The following is a 19,343-nucleotide window of genomic DNA, read 5'->3' as shown; positions in this document are numbered from 1 at the left end:
GCATGTGACCTCCGTAAAATGGCTCTTTATGTAAGGAGAAAAACTCCCGTCAGTGCTGGTGAGAGCTGTCCTCTAAATTCAGAGAGCAACTCTGGAGGAGGGAGGAAGTGGATATGGATCTTGCTGGGCCCGCAGGATGAAATCCTTGCAATGCCTCCTCTTGTGGTCCCCAACTGGATCATCCTCTCAACAGCCCTCTCTGTTTTTTCCTTTGCTTGCTTACTTTTTAAGATACGCAGCTGCAGTTGCATGATTATAGGCATGCCCAGTCTTTTTGTCCTTGGACAACTATACAGTAGATAGATGTCACCTGAATTTGAAGATTGCGACTCAGCAGGTAACCAAGACTGACTTTACCAGGGCTCACCAGCTAAGCTGGGTTGGGCCTGGTTAGGACTTGGATGGGACACCTCTGGGGAACACCAAGGTTGTAGGCTAGCCTGGGAAGGCCAAAAGAAAGCAACCAACAAACAACTTCCTGGAAGAAGGCAATAATAAACGGCTGCTTCCTTATGGCCAAGAAAATTACACAGACATGTCTGTGAATCTCAAGAGTCAAGCTGGACTTGAAAGAGGGTTTAGCGGAAATGGTCCATCTGAACATGAGACACGTGAAAGGGGTTGCCTCCCAGATCCCCCACAAGAGCTCCAGTAGGCAGAGGGGTGACTTTCCTAGTGTGCCTCTGCTCTAGCCATTGAAGAAGGAGCCTCCCCAACCTGGCGGCCTATCATCAGTCGGGCTGCACCTTCTTCCACCCCTGCCGTTAGGTCTGTCGACCTCCTTGCCAAGACCCCTCAGGGCTGTACGCCCAAACTCTCTGGAAAGGGCCCAGCTGGCCTGGCGGGGTTCACATGGAACCCTAACCTAAGGAAATGGGCTGGGCTTGGAACAATGTACAAGGCTACAAATCCCTGTCCCCCTCCCCTACCCCATTAAAATGTATATGTATATGCTTTTTTTCGTGTATATATTTAAGTTGCCTGGGGAAACTTGCTGTGTGTGTGAATGCAGCCGGAAAATCCTTGAAAGGTTGAGGAGTGTCAGGTTGGCTGCTCCTGTCAGCAAAGGAGGTCTTGTTCAATAAATTCAATCTTTCCCCCTCTCCAGTCTATATCATCCATATGTATGTATGTATGTATGAATGTATGTAAATAAATAATTTATACCTTTATGTGTGTGTATGTAATTTACACACATTTATATTTAGAACCCACACATGCACGTTACACATCTACTGTAATCTGAAAAGTATTATATTCATGTTTAGAATCTTTGAATGCCTTAAACATATCGACAGCTGGTATTTCACCACTGTGAAACTTAATCTGTCCTGCTGTTCCAAGCCCTGGCGTTCCGTCCCTGTTCTACCTTCCCTGTGAGTTTTGTTTCTATTCGTGGACATAACTGTGTGGGCTTTATCCGGAGAGACAGCCTCTGCCAGGTTCGCCAACAAAGATTGCATTCAGAAGGAATTGTTGGTGTGTTTCGATATGTTGTACGTGGGGAGCACGCAGCTAAAGTTAGACTAGCAGACGGAGCAGCCCTTGGAGAAGTTGCTGTTTTTCCAACCACGGCATTTAGAATAACAATCCGTGTTTGGGAAAAAAATAAGGAAAGGCACAGTTTAACTCGAATTAAGAAGCTCTCCATCTCGTGGCATTAAGCGGGTACATAATGAAATCAGTGGTGTAAAAGTGGATGCATTAATTGGAGGATGCCCTGTCACTTCAAAAAATTCTGTTGCTACTAACGCCAGAGCTGGAAATGCAGGAGAAAACCTGTATCCCACTCAGTGCCTTTTCGCAGCATGGTCAGATACTCTGGGAGCGTAAAATACAATCAGTTATCCTTGTTTCCCATCGATCAAGCTCCGTGCAGTTTCTGTGGGAAATCACCAAAATGTATTAAAGGCGCGTAATCCATAAATGCTCATGTTTCTGTGATGAGGTTTTTCATATAGAAAATCAAGAGGGTGCCTCTGCTTAGCTTCCTTGCTGGTATTTGCAATCCTGGGTGGAAAGCTCCGAGTTACGCTGCCTGAGAGTGACCGTAGTTAACTCGGGGCATGCAGGCTGCTGCCCAGGATGGCTGTTTTGTGTGGTCAGTGACTCAGCAAATCACCTGCCTCTTGGTATTTGGAAAAAAGACGGGGGGGTGGCTTCTGTGTGGCTGATCCGCTGGAATAACTTCGGCATGGTAGGTTACAGCCATGGAGACAGGGTGTCCTCGGTGCACGGTCAAAAAAGAGAAGATGGCAGACATGATGTTGCGACAGATATAAAAAAGAGTTGGAGCTTTAGTCACACCATTGTGGCCCCCATCTTGACTTTTTCGACCATACCCTGCAGACCCCCCCCCATGACAGAGCTGTTCTGCCACAGCCTACAGCAGAGTTACTAATCCATCTGCTGCAAGAGGGTAAGAATCTGATCACAGAAGGGGCGGCAGCACCTGACCAAGCAGCTAGGCTGGTTCCACCCCAAAATCTAATTTAATTACTACTTGAGTGAGAGGCCACCAGGTAGAGTGGTGGACAGCAGATCTGGAGGTTGAAAACCATCCTCAGAGAAGAAGCTTGCACATCTCCACGTGGTCACCAGAACCCCGGCCTGGCCTGGGTACAAAGAGTGGCGACCAGGCCCCAATAGCCCACTCCAGGACGTGGTTATTTTGGAACGAGGCTCAGGGAACTCAGCGGGACCTGCACCCCGTTGTGCTGCAGACTCTCGTCTGCGTTTCAGTTGCAGCCATCCCTTTGTCTGATCCCATCTCAAGTGTTTTGCTGAGGAAGCTCTGCTCTTCACCCGAGAAAGAATAGAAGTAGCCTGTCTGCACCATGTCTCCTCTTTGGGGGGCTGCTTTGCAGGGGGTGCTTTTTTCCCTCTGCCAAGCAGAAAACCCACGTGCTGGGATGCTGCAGCCCAAACCAGCTTCTTGAGACTGACACAGCCTCTCCCCATTCCCTTCTGCAGTGTTCTTGGGCTAGGCAGAAAAGAGAGCTTGAAATGCTCACAATTAGACAGGCTGCTTTCATCAGGAAACGGAGCTTTATTGTTTTGTGCCTGTGTCATCCCTCTTTGCAGGGAATTTGGAGGCACAATATGAAAAGCCTTTCTCTCTCTCTTTCTCTCTCTCACACACACACACACTCACAGACCCTGAGTAAGTTTTGCATTTTGGGTAAGTGCAGGATTGGCTCTCTCTCTGTTTGCATACTCATGGACATCCATCTGTCTAGCTCTCTGTCTATGCCAGGGTTTCTCAACCTCAGCCTAATTAAGACGTGTGGACTTCAACTCCCAGAATACCCCAGCCAGCATATTCTGGGAGCTGAAGTCCGCCCTTCTTAAAATGGCTAAGGTGGAGAAACCCTGGTCTTTACCCATCTAAGCAAAATTGAAACCTGCGGGAGTTATTAAGCAAAGTCGCAGCCCTGCGGCTGTCACGATATCCAGGCCCAGGGTGGGGAGACAGCTGGGGAAGTCTCAAAAGGAAGCCAGGCAGGTGCTGAATAAGATTCTCACTTACTTGGGTCCTGTGCACCCTCTTTTTCTTTCCACGCCTACCCAAAGCAGAAGAAATTATGAATGCAGAAAAAAACCAAATCTCCACGTCAACATACATTGCATGATGTAGAGCAGCTACGGCACAGAAACCAGCTTTCCTCAAAACTTGCGTTGTCACAGCAGAACGTTCTTGCCAAATCCACCTATCTTGACTATGACCTCTTTCTGCCTAAGCAACTTCCAAAACCCTCTTTCCTCATTTGCTTATGTGTAGTTTTGTAACTCCTTGTTTCTGTGTAAATCAGCGTCTGCCAGCACTCCTGCGTCTGCTTTTCCCGAAGGGTGGCGCTGGAGTGAATCAAATGGTCCCTTGCAGGTCAAGCTGGGAAGATTCTGTGCCTTTGCCAGTTGTCAGTTGCTTGCAACTGCCTGACAGACTGAGCCCTTTCCTGACCCTCGGGAAAACACCTGCAGGGGCATCTGTCCAGCCACTCTAGCCATCCGTTGTTTTTCTTTGGTGCAGTCCGGTCGTGGTGGAAATCCCCCACTTTGGATCGATGCGGGGAAAGGAGAGAGAGCTGATCGTGCTAAGGAGTGAAAACGGGGAAACTTGGAAGGAGCATCAGTACGACAGCAAGCCTGAGAATCTCACTGAGCTACTGAGCAGCATGAACGAAGGTAACCACGTGCGCCTTGCAAATATCCACAGCATGATGCAGAAGTGAAGAATGTGTACTCCCGATCAGGAAGCACTGATGAAAGTGCAGAAAAGAAGAGGCAGAATTCTCTTCTGGCAGGAAATAAATGATGCCCATTTAACCATCACAATATATGCTTACAGATTTCCCCATTGTTTTATTACCATTTTTGACATTTTTGTTAACTCGACGTTGATGTTTTATCTGTTTAGTGAACACTGTCCTGTTGCAGATAGAACAAAAATATCGAACAGTTTCTCTAACATTTCCATTTTTATTGCTGCCTCCCCGGCTCACTGCTGGTCTTCTGAATTACGGTTCGGTTACTGTTAACATGGTTTTCTGATACAAACCATGGGTCTGGACCATTTTTGCCAGGGAAGCAACTCTTGAAATGTTGGGTGGGAACATTCCCTCTGGAGTTGCATGGCCTCGCAGAACCTGCCTCTGCATTAGCTTGCTGTCCTTCTCATGTTCTTCCGGGAATGATGCATGGACTGGTAGGCAAGTCCTCTCTGTAGGAAGGGCTTCTTCCAATGAAGAGATGCCGAAACAAGCATTATAGCATGCTCTCAGACACACTGAGCAAGTCTCTGTGATTCTGTGAACTAGAAGAGCTGCCTGTTATCTTTGCTGTCTGCTAAATGATACCACCCATTCCTTACCTTTTTTGATGCTAAAACTGACATGGTGTTGCTGAGGGCATGTCCACCTACTGGCCAAGACAGGTATTAGAAGGGACCGAGGCACCCAAGGAGATTCAGAATGTGACTCTCTTGATCTGGCAGATATTGCAGGAGGAGAGCCAAAAATCAGAGTCTGGTAGCATTTTTTTAGACTGCAAATTTTATTAAAAGGCTTTATTAAGAGCCTTTTATTAAAGGCTTCTTTTTAATCAGAAATGATTAGTCTGAAAAGGTGCCACCAGACTTGTCCTGATGTCTTGCTCCAGCAGGTCTGCTGGCTGGTGGTCTCTGCCCGGGCCCAACACAAGCACTGGTTATGGCCTTGCAAGTCTTTTGAAGTCCTTTGAGGGGGGCCCTTCTATTAGTCTGGGAAAATGCAGATTAATTTTTTAATTTTGGTTTTTTACTGGTGTGTTTTTATTGAGGATTCTGGATATATATTTTTTATGTTTTAACTGTAAGCTTGCTAATTTATTTGGGGAGAAAAGTACAGTGTAAATTAAATAGGTAAATGTGGGTTCCAGAGTTGTACAATTCTTGTCTGGCTCGACGTTCAAACAAACAAACTCTGAGAAAAGGCTTAACGCTAAGCTTCAAAATAGGGTAGAAAAAGTGCTTTCAAAATTAAAAATCTGTATGCTTCGAAGTAAATTCAGAAAGGTTTGAGCATGAGGCAGGCAGAGTGAAGGTATTCCCTGCAGGGCCCAGTGGCAATTTCTAAGGGGTGATGTGGAGGTGAGTCTGGAGTCCTTTTCCTTCCCTAGAGCTGGACAGCGTAGAAGAACTGGAGAAGAAACGCATCTGCAGAATTGTCACCAAGGATTTCCCTCAGTACTTCGCAGTGGTTTCGCGGATTAAGCAAGAAAGCAACCAGATTGGTCCAGAAGGAGGCATCTTAAGCAGCACAACTCTGCCTCGGGTCCAGGCTGCCTTCCCCGAAGGAGCGTTGACCAAAAGAATACGAGTGGGCCTCCAGGTAAGGAGCTGCTTGTCTTGAGAAGCCCCCCAAGGAAGAGGAAGCGCAGACCAGAGGCTGGCTGGCTCCATCATGGCCCAGCAAGCAGACAGAGCTGCATGCTCCACCTCTGCACTTCCTTATGGAAGGTCACCTGTTGCGGACAGTTGGATCCTGGTAAGCAGACAAGGCAGGGCTTCTCTCCTGACTTCCCATGGAGAGAGGATTCAGCCAGTCTTCAAAAATCCCTCTTGGGTACAGCTTCCTAAAAGTCCAAGGGGTTTTCTCCCTCCCGTTTCACTGACCTGTGGAGTCTTCTTACCCAGCATCTCAACTCCATTCAGGACAAAATGAAACATTATGTTTTGTTGTATCAACACTTGCATAGGAGATTTATTGTTGTTCTATCACCATGAGGAGATGTATTTAGATCCCCCATTTCAGAGAAACTGTTTTAGGGCTGAAACTAATAGAGGACCAGTAAGTAAATACAGGGGGGCCAGGTGTTGGTTCTGCATTCATTTGACTGGTTTCTGTCATGAACATTTATCCTCAAACCTGAATTCATGCAGGCTGCACATTACCTCCTGTATGTGCACTGTAGAAAGGCTACAAAACGTGATGTTTCTGGGGCTCTGAAGTGGCGGGTCATGGGAATGGGAAAGCTAATGCTGTATTCTGTGCTGCGGCCAGGAACGGGTGTATTCTGCTTGACTGTATGCCCAGTACGGGTTTTCTCAGGACGTTAAGAATTGTGTGTTTCTCACACTTGGGGGATGACTTTAAAACTTAGGTTATAATCCTGGAAGGATAGACTCTGAGAGGATTGTAAGTAGGTGTTTAAGATTCAGGACTTTTGAGCAACTTGGTCAAATTAGGAGAAGTTGTTTGTTTAAGACACTTGGACAGGTGACAGCAGGCAGCTGACCTTGGCTGGTCTCAGAGGGTAAGTCGGGAGGGGGTCATTAGTGCCTGGAGGGGGGGATTCAAGGGAAAAGCAGCCCCATCTTGTTGCCAAGGACATTGCAGGGGTATGGTCGCTAAGATCTGAGCTTAGCTTATATGAGTATGTTTAGTGGGTTTGATAGAACAAAACGATTTTAAAAGTAACAAGACATAGCATCCTCATTCTGAAAAAAAGGAACAACTAACTCTTCCTGGAGAAAAATACACATAAGAATTTTAAACTCTTTCTTGAATTAATAATAGGCTCAACCAGTGCAGGACGAAATGGTCAAGAAGATCCTTGGCAACAAAGCCACCTTCAGCCCCATTGTCACCGTGGAACCCAGAAGAAGGAAATTCCATAAGCCCATCACTATGACGATTCCGGTGCCACCGCCCTCAGGGGAAGGAGTGGCCAATGGGTACAAAGGGGACACCACGCCCAGCCTCCGACTGCTGTGCAGCATCACAGGTGGGACCCCAGCTGGGGCACTTGCATTTCCCGAGGATGGGCTGCACGCCCTCTGGCAGCGCCTTCCAGTAGTTGTGTGGCCCATGGGGTTGGTCTTGTCTCCCCAGCCTTGATGTGATTGGACTGAGCAGGATGGGCAGATGGCCGACCTGCTTGATTGGTCTGAATTTCAGGCAAGTGTCAGAGATTTCCCTAACTCCCTATTAGACTATCGGTAGTCTTTGCTTAATGACGATTCATTTAGTGATGGTTTGGACTTACAACAGTGCTGAAAAAAATCACTTAACGACCAGCCTTTATACTTAAGACCTTTGCCGCATCCCCATGATCACGATTTGGGTGCTTGGCAACCGGTTTGCATTCATGACCGTCGCAGCATTCTGGGGTCATGGTTTTGCTTCTGGCAAGCAAAATCAATGGGGAACCATGTGATTCACTTAACAACTATGTGGTTCGCTTAACCCCCACAGTGATTCACTTAACAACTGCCATAAAAAGGTTGTAAAATCAGGTCAGATTTGCTTAATGACCGCTTCACTTAGCAACTGAAATTCTGGTCCCAATTGTGGTAGTTAAGCAAGGACTACCTGTATGCACATTCACATCTATTGGGAGGCTGGAAGGAAGAGAGACACTCCAAAAAGTCAGCTAAATTCTAAATGGCCAAAGTCTACATTTTCTGTGCTCCTTCCGGAAATTCCTGACTATGGCCTTTGACCTTTGATATGCATCTTTTCCTTTAAACAGAAAACTGCTTAAACATTTTGCTGAATATTGTTTTAAAACATTTTATATTTTTGGAGTATAAGTAGCATGTGTCATCCAACTATCCATCTATCTATGTATCTGGCAGGAGACCTTACATGATGTGGTGCACTTTCCTCCCGACTTTTTAGGTGCCCTTACCCAGGGTTGCTTTTGGAAGACCCCCAGGGACCATATGTAGCAACTGTTTGACTCCCTCTGTTCTAGCATCTCCTTTGTCAGTTATGCTTACTTCAAGGTTGGGACTGAGTCCCCCCAAGACTTCAGACCCTCCTCACCCAGACGCACCCTGCTCCTCTCCCAATGGTCCCCATCTCAAGACGAAGACCAGGAGTCCAGGGCTTTGCGATTTGGGAGCTCTCGCGCCAATAAAGCTTGGATCAAACAGAAGCCCAATTTCAGATTGTGGCAAAGCTGAGATTCTCCTTTCTTAAAAGAGGTGTGTGTCCTTTCTTCTCTAGGAGGCACTTCACCAGCACAGTGGGAAGACATCACAGGAACCACCCCCCTCACCTTTGTGAATGATTGCGTCTCCTTCACAACCAATGTTTCAGCCAGGTAGGACGAAAGCAAAGAATGCAAGGCAGACTAGCGTCACCTTTTATGAGGTTTACAGGCTGAAAACAGAGATCACACGTGCGTACTGGGACGTATTGACTGGTTTTCTGACAGGAGCTCAAGGCAGCATGAATTGCATTCTTTTCTCCTTTTTTTTTCCCCATAGCAACAACCCTGTGGGATGAGTAGAGAGTGGCCCTAAATCACCCAAGCTGCTCCCAAGAACTACAGCTCCCATCACTTACAGACAGCCATATGTAGCTGGAAAGATTGCCACACGTCATTCCTCTGCATTCAGGGCACTTTTGAAAGCAAGCCATCATCCACCAAAACGTTGCAACTCTGGTTTTAATAAGCTTCCTGTGCAAAGCCAGAAGGAGGGATGGTGGGAGGGGTGGGTCAAAGGCAAGAGCTTGGTCTCTGGAGGAGAACCCAGACATGGCCCAGCCTGGTGAAGGTGAATGCATGAGATAAGAAAAAGAAAGGAAATGTGACCACATCTGGTTGTACACATCCGATTTTGGGGGGGAGCATCTGAAAGTGAATTAAAATTCTAAGAAAAGCTTTGGGGTTCTTAGTATATACTCAGGACATGTCATTCTAAACAGATGGTAGTTATGGAGGAAGAGTCTGCTAGATTTGATTGGTATTCCAGTGGAATATTTGTTTTGTTCATGTCCTTATGAGCTAGATGTATGAACATGAGCTAATTGTTCATCTATCTATCTGTCTGTCTGTCTATCAACTATATCTATATCTATCTATCTATCTATCTATCTATCTATCTATCTATCATCTATCAGATATAGATGATAGATCTCTGTCTGCCTGTCTGTCTATCATCTATATCTATCTATCTATCTATTTATCCGTCTATCAGATATAGATCTCTGTCTGTCTGTCTATCATCTATATCTGATAGATAGATAGAGATGATAGATCTGTCTGTCTGTCTGTCTATCATCTATATCTATCTATCTATCATAGATGATAGATCTCTGTCTGTCTGTCTATCATCTATATCTATATCTATCTATCAGATATAGATGATAGATCTCTGTCTGTCTGTCTGTCATCTATATCTATCTATATCTGTCTGTCTATCTATCTATCAGATATAGATGATAGATCTCTGTCTGTCTGTCTATCATCTATATCTATCTATCATCTATCTATATCTAATCTCTTTCTCTCTCCCCTCTCTAGATTTTGGTTAGCAGATTGCCATCAAGTTCTTGAAACTGTTGGGTTTTCCACACAGCTGTACAGGGAATTGATATGTGTCCCATACATGGCCAAGTTTGTCATTTTTGCCAAAACTAACGATGCTGTGGAATCCAATTTGCGTTGCTTCTGTATGACAGATGATAAAGTTGATAAAACTTTGGAGCAGCAAGAGAATTTTGAAGAAGTTGCAAGAAGCAAAGATATTGAGGTATTAATCGTTTAACGGTAAAGGTCTTCATGATAATCATAGACCATAGATGAGGCTTTCAAAAAGTATTAAATATGAGATGAGGCCTGTGCAAATCAGCCTTGGTTTGATTTGAGTCAGAGGTAGATCAAAACAGGGTGGGAGTGCAATTTAAGATCTGTGATTCAAGCCAAATTAGGACTAAAAAGTCTGTCCATAGGCTGTCTTGGGAAAAGCATCAAAATGCTTCTGGCTGCTTTATTTATGGTAAAATTAGATGAAATTATTAACGATGGTAGACCATCCCAAGTCTGAGCCAGGTAACCTCAAGGATTTCATTGCAATCTGTCTTTGAAATCTTTCACTGCACCTCTTTTAAGACAAAATAAGAAAGGAGAGCCCATCAGCCTTCAAGGTGCCAGGCTGGCATTGCACTGAAGAGTGACCATGGACTTGCCATCACTGGGTGGTGCCTGCCTAGGATCACTGGGTTTTGTGAGGTGCCAGGAGGACTAGCATAGATGGTTGGCTATTGGGGCCCTCATGGAAAGGACCTTCATCGTTCTCTGTATATGGATGTGAGGTGGCAACATCGTTTGCTGTCTGCAACAAGCCAAGAAGAAACAGGAAAGCCGCTGAATCTTCGAATCCACAGGATTCAGGGCATCACATCAAGGAAGCTCTGCAGACCCATTTACAGATTTCCTTTACTGGAGTATTCTGACAACAGTTTGGTCAAACTGAAGCCCTCCTCCTAATTTTGCTCAACCCTAGTACAGAACTATATGTTGCTGTACATTAGTGACATTTGTTTTCTAATAAGCAATATGTTACTGCTAATTTGTCCATTTCAACATGGTATCCTCAGTACTGGGGTCTGAGAAACCCAAGCATTTGTCCTGTTCAGGATGAATTCTGTCCACACAGTGCTCCTGATGCCTCCAAGATCATAAGTTTACAAGTCCAATAAGTGTGGTTGGACATTACTGAAAACAATGCACACATTTTCCCCTTCTTGGAGCCACAAAAGGTGGAGGAATGTAAAGATGTGTGACAGTTCAACATTGCCCATAGGTTCCTTTAATAATTAGATGTGAAAAGAATGAAGGCAGGTAAATACAGTGTCATTTTAGAAACCTATTTGCCTTAATTGCTTTGGGTATTAACAAAGTTTTTTTGATCCAACAGGTTTTGGAAGGAAAATCGATTTATGTGGATTGTTATGGGAATCTAGCCCCTTTAACCAAAGGAGGGCAGCAGCTTGTATTTAATTTTTATGCTTTCAAAGAAAATAGACTGCCATTTTCTATCAAGGTAAAAGCCACTGCTGCCACCAGATCAGGGAGCAAAACTCGTGTGATCGGGAGGCATTGTTCTTTTAAAAGGCCATGTTAGTTAGTTTGGGATATTTTGAAGGAAGTACACTATCCGTGTTAATGTGCCTTCACACGCTTGACTGGAACCTCTTAGGGAAGGTGGGCTGGTGACAGAAACAATAAATCCATTAAGACATGGAATGAGCTTCCTGCTGATGGTTGAAGGGCTTTCTAGCAGCTCCTTTAGCCCTCCAGCAGAAGACCAGCCGCTGCTCTCTGAGTACATCCTGCATTGAGACAAAGTCTGATTTGTTGGTGTGGGGTTCAGAAGGACTTGCCCTTTTGTAAAGACGCTTTCCAAACGTTCATTGTCGCCTCTTGAAACAGTGATGTAAGATCTTGGAGATGACTAAGATCTTGCTTTCTTTCTGGTACACCCAGACTGATGAGTATTTATCTTGCATTCCTGGCCCATTAATGATGGTGTAAAATAGTCGTCATTGGTGATTCCACGGAATATGACTTATGGTGGGTGTTTATTTCTTAAAGGGCAGAAGTCATGTAAGCCTCTTATGAAGAAAAGTGGGATGTAAATAAAAATGCTTCCAAACTTTGACCAGCTCCTGCAGCTTTGTGAAGCCGCTCCTTGGGCAACAGAGGCACCTCATGGTTGTTCTTGCCAGCCCTGTGTTAGTGGCAACCTATAATGGGAGTAAAAGAGCATGACCCCATGGAAGGTGCATATGTGATATGTGCATGTAGGTGCATAAATGGGAAGGCCATATTCACAAGAGCATGTCTTCGAGTGTCCTATTCCCATGAAATATTCTTGGGAAGGGGGGGGTCTTCTTCTGTTTAAATCACTAAATTGGCAAGCTAAATGCAGTGGAAATCCAAGAGAGTCTCTCCGTTTCAAACTGGCCCGTGGCGTCTTATTGATTTGTAGATCAGAGACACCAGCCAAGAGCCTTGTGGTCGCCTGTCCTTTCTGAAGGAGCCAAAGACGACCAAGGGTCTGCCCCAGATGGCGGTTTGCAACTTGAATATCACTCTGCCGGCACACAAAAAGGTATTGCCCCGGAGACCCGTGTGACAGCTTGGTAGTACTAGTAGTAAAGTGATGGTCAGTACATGCTACAAAGAGGAATGAATGCCTTGCTCTCAGATTAAGCCTGTTTTATGTCTTAACTGTTTTCATGTATGCAGAAAGCAGAGCGTGGAATGCAGCTCAGGTTCAAAATGGGATGGGGGTATTGTGAGCTCAAAAGTTTTGGACTTGGGGTGTTTTGCACCCTGTGAACAGGAAGCATTTTAAAATTCCCAGTTGCTGTAGTTCCTGTTGTTTTTAAAGCTGGGAAACTTCCTTTGCCAGTCCTGCTCCTGCTTACAGCTCATAGACTTTCTGCTTTTAGTGATGTCATGTGTTGATTTGCACTTGGCGTAGAGTTTTGTTTGTTAACCTATTTTATGTTGACATTTGGGTTTGCTTTGTCTGTTATGAATTAGCTTGCATTTTTGTGCTCCCTTACTTGGCCTTTTTCATATCCTGATATTCTTTTCCCTGCTGTCCATTATAATATTCCTTGTCTCTGCAATTCATCTTGGGACCCAAAGGAAACAGAATCAGATCAAGATGACGAGGTAATACAAACATCTTTTTTATTTTACTTTCTTTGTAAATCAGAGTTTATATTCAAATTCCTCTCACCCTGCAGTAAGGTTTCTCTGCCCCAAATTCGCAAACCATATGCATGTTTATGCTTTACTGTGAAATAGAAAAATGGCAAACTTCAAGTGAAATGCCACACTCTGCTTAGAGCAACATGGGCACTCTTCTTCCCAGTTTTCACATTTAGCTTCCCCCCCCCGCCCCCGATGGACTGTTTCACAATCTCACAGTACAGCTTTGCCCAAGAAAGGGGGAAGTAACCCTTGCAGAATTCCCGTGCAGAAATTGTGCCATGTTTTACGCAAGTGTTTGTGGAGGGAAAATCATTTCCTCGGGTGCCGTCAGTGGGCTCCACTGTCCTCACTGTCTGCCCTTGGCTAAGAGGCCCACATGGGTAGCCAGGACCAACCAAATCCTATTCTTTCAGAAGCCAGGCTCACATGGTGGAGAGTGCATTTTATTTGCAAGGGCTCATTTGGACTTGAGCAGGACAAAAGCACATCACAGAACATTAAATCAAATCAGAAGTGAGAAGGGTATGCGTGAACCTCAAATAATCCACCTTTGCATGTAAATCAACTCATACAAAACTACAATCGGATTTGCTAAATCTGTGTCACATTAAACATCTGACACCCCCAGGAAAATACTGCATTATTCTTCACATGAACAAAAAACCATTTTATTCATTTAAAATACCCGGCAGATAGTTGGCTCCCTCTTCAGACGTTCCATATGCAACTTATGTAACCCTTTCTCTTTTCTACAACGAATATTATAAATATTTTATACATGTGTACAGGTACACACACACATGCATAAATATATTTCTCAAATCATCTACAGTGTTTTAACCAGAATGCTGCTGTAAATATCTAAGCCTGATGCCTTCCACATAAATTGGGATTACAATTACCTGAAATATCAGCTGCCCTGACATCGTAGTCACAACCCATCTGGAAAGGACCCCATTGAGGATACTTGGTTAGGACCCTGGTTCCTGGGGCAAAGCTGCCAGCTGTTGGCAAGCTGCCAGGAGGAGGGGGGGCCATCTCAGTGAGATGTGTGGTTGTGCCAACTGTTTCATATTTGCTTAGCAGGGGACATACTGTGAAAACAAACAAAGCATGAATCATCCAGAGTCAAGTGGGTTAAAAATCCCAATAACTTGAGTAGAGTTAAACATGGGCTTTATGCTCCCATTACAGCCGGTAGGACTTAAATCACCAATTTCAGCATCTTGAGGGTCACACCTTGGGAAGTTCAACCATTCCAGTAATCCTCCCAGCTGTCTAAAAGCTACAGTAGTTTCCGTCAGTTTCAAGCAAACTTTCTTTAAGACCCCCCCCCCATTATTTTGCCTCTTTTTTTTTCTTTTTGAACCGATCAGCCATTTCTATAACTATTGCTAAATAAAATTATGGAACTTATACAGGAATGTATGATATAAACTGTTAGCAGCCAGCAAAGGCTTCTTGCTTTCTAATCCTCATTCTTGCCTTTGTGCATATGAAAACAAAAACAAAACCCTTCCATGCCTTTTATTTGTCCTTTCTGTACTCACTTGAAAGTAGGTGTATCTTGTCATTTATGTGCTTTCATGACAAAGTAATTTTGGCCGAAGGATTTGATTGGCCTTGGTTAAAGCTGCCCTCATGTTCAGTGTCTAACCGTACCCTTGTCTGTGGGTGCTCTCATCTGTAGCCGGACATTATGGCCGTAATGTCACTGTGCGGTGCAGCAGAGAGAGGGGACCTTGTAATGAAGTAAGGGGACACTGTAATACGATCTCGAAGGCTCAACCTTGCTAAGGGAATGTATGGTGCTCGTCAAGGGGGCTGCATTTGCTCTTGGATGTACCAAATCACAGGCAAAGCGTAGGAAAGGATGCTTTTCCAAGTGTCCCTCTTCAAAGGCAGTCACGTCCATTAGGAGACTCAATGCTGATGCTTCGGAGGCTTTCGCAGGTCGCCTGCATGGCCACGTCCTTACCCAGACAAAACTGTAGCTGCACATGGTCACCCACTCATGGAACAGCCTTCCACAGCATTGTAGTAAACCTTCTGCCAGATGTGCCTGCCTCTGAGGAAGGATGCTTGACTCACATCAAGGCATTTTGCAAAGTGGTCTTGCAGATAACTTGCACGGTTCTGCTAAATAAAGGTGTCTTCAGAAGTTGTGTCTATGTGGTTTGGGAATGGATTTATGGATGGTAGGCTTTGGGGTCATGCTTCTTCCTCGCTGTTTTCATCATGAATCAAACACCTCATGAACTCAGGGCGTTGAGACAGCAGAGCCAGCCCAGTGGGCCCTTGGTTCATTCTGCTCTCTGTGATGAGGGACTGAAGGAGGCAGGGGATATGCCCCAAATCAGCATATACCAGGTCAAATCTTGGTTAGGCCTGTCCATCCTCTCATTTTGCCCCCTAATATGGAGAATGGAGCTGGGACCATCCACTCTGGAAACAACGGAGGGGCCGTATGTGCTCAGTTATGTGAATGATAGAATAAGAACAAGGTGAAATTTATTTCATGTTAAATTAATCTTTAAGATAACCCAATAGAATTTGCATAAACTGAACTTCTGTGTCAAGTGAATTTATCATCCTTCCATTTTCCTACTTCCTGCAGGGTACTTAAAGCAAACTTTAAAGACTTGCAAAAATGTGCATGCTAAAAAAACCCCAGCATACATACACATATGCGCACCATTTGGTTGGGAGGGGGGGCTTTAAAATGTTCACAGATGTGCAGAAGGAAAGATGGAATGGTCTTGTGCTTGAAGAAATCAGATTTTTTCAAGAATCAAACAGGACACGAGTCATTCATTCATCCTTAGATTTGAGTCAGTGAGGCAAAGTTGTAACTTTAAAAACAGAATGCAAATGGCAAACCCTGTTTACTAGGGAAAAACTGAAGCTTTGAAACTGGATCAAAACACACCTAAGTGGAAATCAGCTGGGGAGGAGAGAAGTGGGTTCCTTTCTGTGGCCCCCGACCAATGTATCTTACGAGACGTTGGTTGTTCTAAAGTGCAGGACCAGGAAAAGATGAAACCAGATTGTGTAGCCTATGGATAGACAGTGTAGGTTTTAAGCAATTCTTAGGTACAAGAATTCTTTCTTGATGAACCGTTGGTTTCCCTGAAGCGTTTTTGAGTGAGGGTGAATGGGGTGGTGAGAACATTCCCTGTTTTTTTGAAGCAGGCCTTTGCCTGTCCTGTCTGCTGCTTAGAACAATGCTTGGATAATAAGACAGATTAAAAGAAAGGCAGGCATCTGCTGTCAATGGTGTTGTCTCTTCAGAGTACCAAGAAGAAATATATTTTCTTACAGACGGAGAAAACAGACCGGAGACAGAACTTTGTGTCCCTGGCTCTACGTAAGCGCTACAGCTATCTGACTGAGCCTGGCATGAGTGAGTTTCCTAATGTACTAATATTGTGAACTAATATTCCATTAAAAGAGACATTTTTTCTATAAATGTTGCATTTGGTGTCATTTGAAGAGGCATGACTGAGTAGGCAAAGCCCTCCAATTATTCAATGGCACAAAACAGCTTGAGAAACTTTTGGGCACAAAACAGCTTGAGAAACTCAAACAAGGACACCATCCATCTTCTTTTGAAATATCCGTGGACCACATGAATCATTTGTGAAGAATCGGTTTTCTGTGCTTACATAGCAAAAGAAGCTGAGATGTCCCATCTCCTTTTCCAGGGACAAGGTGGTCATATCTCATTATCGACAGCTAAACAAAATAGGTCAGATCCAAAGAAGCACTCTGTGGTGTTACAGCTGGGAACCAAGCTACATGTTACACTGAGCTGCTCTCAGATTAAGCTTATTTTAGAAAAAGCAACGGCCTAGAGCACTTCTGCTCTGGAATGGCATGAATGTCCTAATAAAAATCTCCCTTTGGCTACTGGTATGTTATTCATAGTTAATGGCAGACATCCACATAGGAATCAGATTTTGCATTAATATGTTGGGCCAATGTATCTTCAGACTTACTCAAAAAATTCTAACCTGTGGACTTCTGTAAGATTAACCGTGCAGTGAATTGATAATGTATAATTTTAAATTAAATTTCATTATACAATGAACAACTCCTCCTTGTATATGTACATATGCATATAATATAACTCTTGTATGTATATGTTGTTAGTACAAGCCTACTAGGATAGCACCAGCTTCCTGTTTGCCTAAAAATAATTCCTTGCTTTAATAATTTGGCCAGGTTTATTTGAAATACTATGAAAGCAACTTCAGCAAAAGTATATGAGAAAGTCACTTCACTTCCACTGAGATTATGCCTTACCATATTTATCATTTTAGTATCCAGCCGGTCGTAAATTGATTAGAACTTTCAGGTATCGGGCTCAGGGGGTGGTCCTCCCCCTTCATCAAAGCATGTGTGAACTAGGCATTCCGTGGTGACTTTCTTCAAGATGGTTGCCCCTTGAGGAAAAAGCAGAATTACTGTTGTGAGTGGAGTGTTGGCTTAAAGGTTTCGGCTCTCGCAGAGAAGAGCAAAGTCAGCAGCAACCTGCAACTTTCAGGTCTGTGGTCATATTTTTTCATTAGCTCTCATATCATGGCTTCCCTCAGCAGAGGTTCAACTCTCTGAAGCTTTCCAGAGACTCAGCATAACTTGGTAACATTAGATATTGCCAACCATTGGCAGTCTCTGATGGTTACAGCTGATTCTCAAATTCATATCTCCCGGATTAAAATCTGGTGCCCTCTCTTCTTACACTTTCCCCTATATCACAGTAAACTGTTTTGTGGTTGCTGTTGTTTCTACTCCCACCTGTGGGTAGCAATTGCCTGTTTACATTTTCTTCATTCCTGCACTGGGAAATTCTAGCCACTGTCCTAAAAAACACCAGCATCACAGGCACAAAGCACCAACTGCTGGCACTGGAAAGTCACCTACCACACTGCATTTCCTCCAGTTCCCGGGAGCCCTTAACATGGCAACACGCAGGGTCATTTCAGGAAATTAAAAGGTGAGCATTGTCTCCGGTGCAGCCAGGCAGTGCTTGAAGGAGGGGAAGAAGCTGGTGGAGGAACTCACCAACATAGCTAAGAATCTCCTAATCTGAAGCTGAGCCTCTTTCTACAGATGTGGCACCATCTGACACCCCAATGTCAATGCCTCCCAGAGTCACACTGAGCCAGGCAGGGCCAGAATGGAATGGAACGTGGAAAGCTCGTCACTTGTATCTTAGGAACAGGAATGTTGAAGGCCAGTGGTACAAGCGAAGTCATTCCTAGAGTTGCTACTCTTAGGATGGACAGCTTCAGTCAGTAACGTTCAAGGATAAATTTAGTTGTCTTTGGAAGTTTTTCTTACAGTTTGTATGTCACACACTTTAATCATTCCAGCAGTCCTCAGGAACAGGTTAAATTAGCATGCTCAAATCAGCAACAGAGATGCTGGGAAAACCATTTTCACAAATAATACCATTTGCTATTAGAAGTGGAATATGAATTTTGTATTCATTGCTTTGAAAACTGTCCTCAAAAGGTACCAAGACATTCAGCCTTGTAGAAAAAGTGGACTCTTCTTTTAAAATGCCTTCTGTGGAAATAATTCTAAATATTGATGTATTCTGCATAGCACACTGCACATGTCATTTTATTCCTCATGCTTGTTTTGACATGATAAATCATGCATGAATAAAAGTAGAAGTTTTGATTGCTTTGCTTGCTCATGTTTTGTCCTTAATTGTATTTCTCTTTTTTTCTGTATGACAAATGCTTGTTAAAGTCATTTCACGTTAAGGTCTTTATTTAAGTTTTACCCAGTTAAAGGAGTATCGCATGAATCAGTCGACATTCAGATGATTTTTTCCATCTTTGTTGTTTTAACCTTTGAGTCAGAAAGCCTCTTGCTCTTATTGGCTTTGTGAGCCTGAAGCATTCACGAAATGTGCATGAGATTGGACTTTATTCCCCTGGCTTCACGGTCCGCACATCAGGTGCCTGCCACTTCTGTGGGGATTGGGGGTTCTGCATGAAGCAGTCTTGAGTGTTCCTCAGGCAGGCTTAGCTGCTGCTCAGGGCCACACACACAAGTCCCGACAAGAACTCAGCGGTTAACGTCTATAAAAACAGGCGGTCCTGAGGAAATTATGACCCTCGCTTGTAGCAAAGACATATAAATTAACAGGCAAATGGAACTGAAAGATTTAAAACTTCAGATTCAGCACATCAGAAAGTCAATAGGAAGTAAGAGAAGAATTTTTGGTTGTGGCTATTACTTTGGACTTTTACAGTGGACTTTTTTTTTAGCATTTTCTGTTTTCTTCATTGTCTGCAGACTCGTTTGCCTTGTGCTTCTCTGTTTCTCAT

General features: G+C 44.1%; 1 protein-coding gene across 2 annotated transcripts in view; it reads left to right on the top strand.

The window, feature by feature from the left end:
* ANK3 (ankyrin 3) overlaps positions 1–19,343 on the top strand; it is a 182,533-nt gene that overhangs the window by 136,870 nt on the left and 26,320 nt on the right. Inside the window, exons 28-36 of one of the 2 annotated variants that reach the window (XM_063307756.1) lie at positions 4,031–4,185; positions 5,656–5,867; positions 7,056–7,263; positions 8,490–8,586; positions 9,793–10,021; positions 11,189–11,314; positions 12,263–12,385; positions 12,931–12,957; positions 16,321–16,402. In XM_063307756.1, coding sequence (XP_063163826.1) covers positions 4,031–4,185; positions 5,656–5,867; positions 7,056–7,263; positions 8,490–8,586; positions 9,793–10,021; positions 11,189–11,314; positions 12,263–12,385; positions 12,931–12,957; positions 16,321–16,402 — 1,259 coding nt within the window. The remainder of the gene's footprint in view (positions 1–4,030; positions 4,186–5,655; positions 5,868–7,055; positions 7,264–8,489; positions 8,587–9,792; positions 10,022–11,188; positions 11,315–12,262; positions 12,386–12,930; positions 12,958–16,320; positions 16,403–19,343) is intronic. The other variant, XM_063307757.1, reaches the window with a different exon arrangement.

The sequence above is a fragment of the Candoia aspera genome, chromosome 6 (assembly GCF_035149785.1).
Source record: "Candoia aspera isolate rCanAsp1 chromosome 6, rCanAsp1.hap2, whole genome shotgun sequence".
NCBI lineage: Eukaryota > Metazoa > Chordata > Lepidosauria > Squamata > Boidae > Candoia > Candoia aspera.
This window is presented reverse-complemented; position numbering and strand designations above follow the sequence as displayed.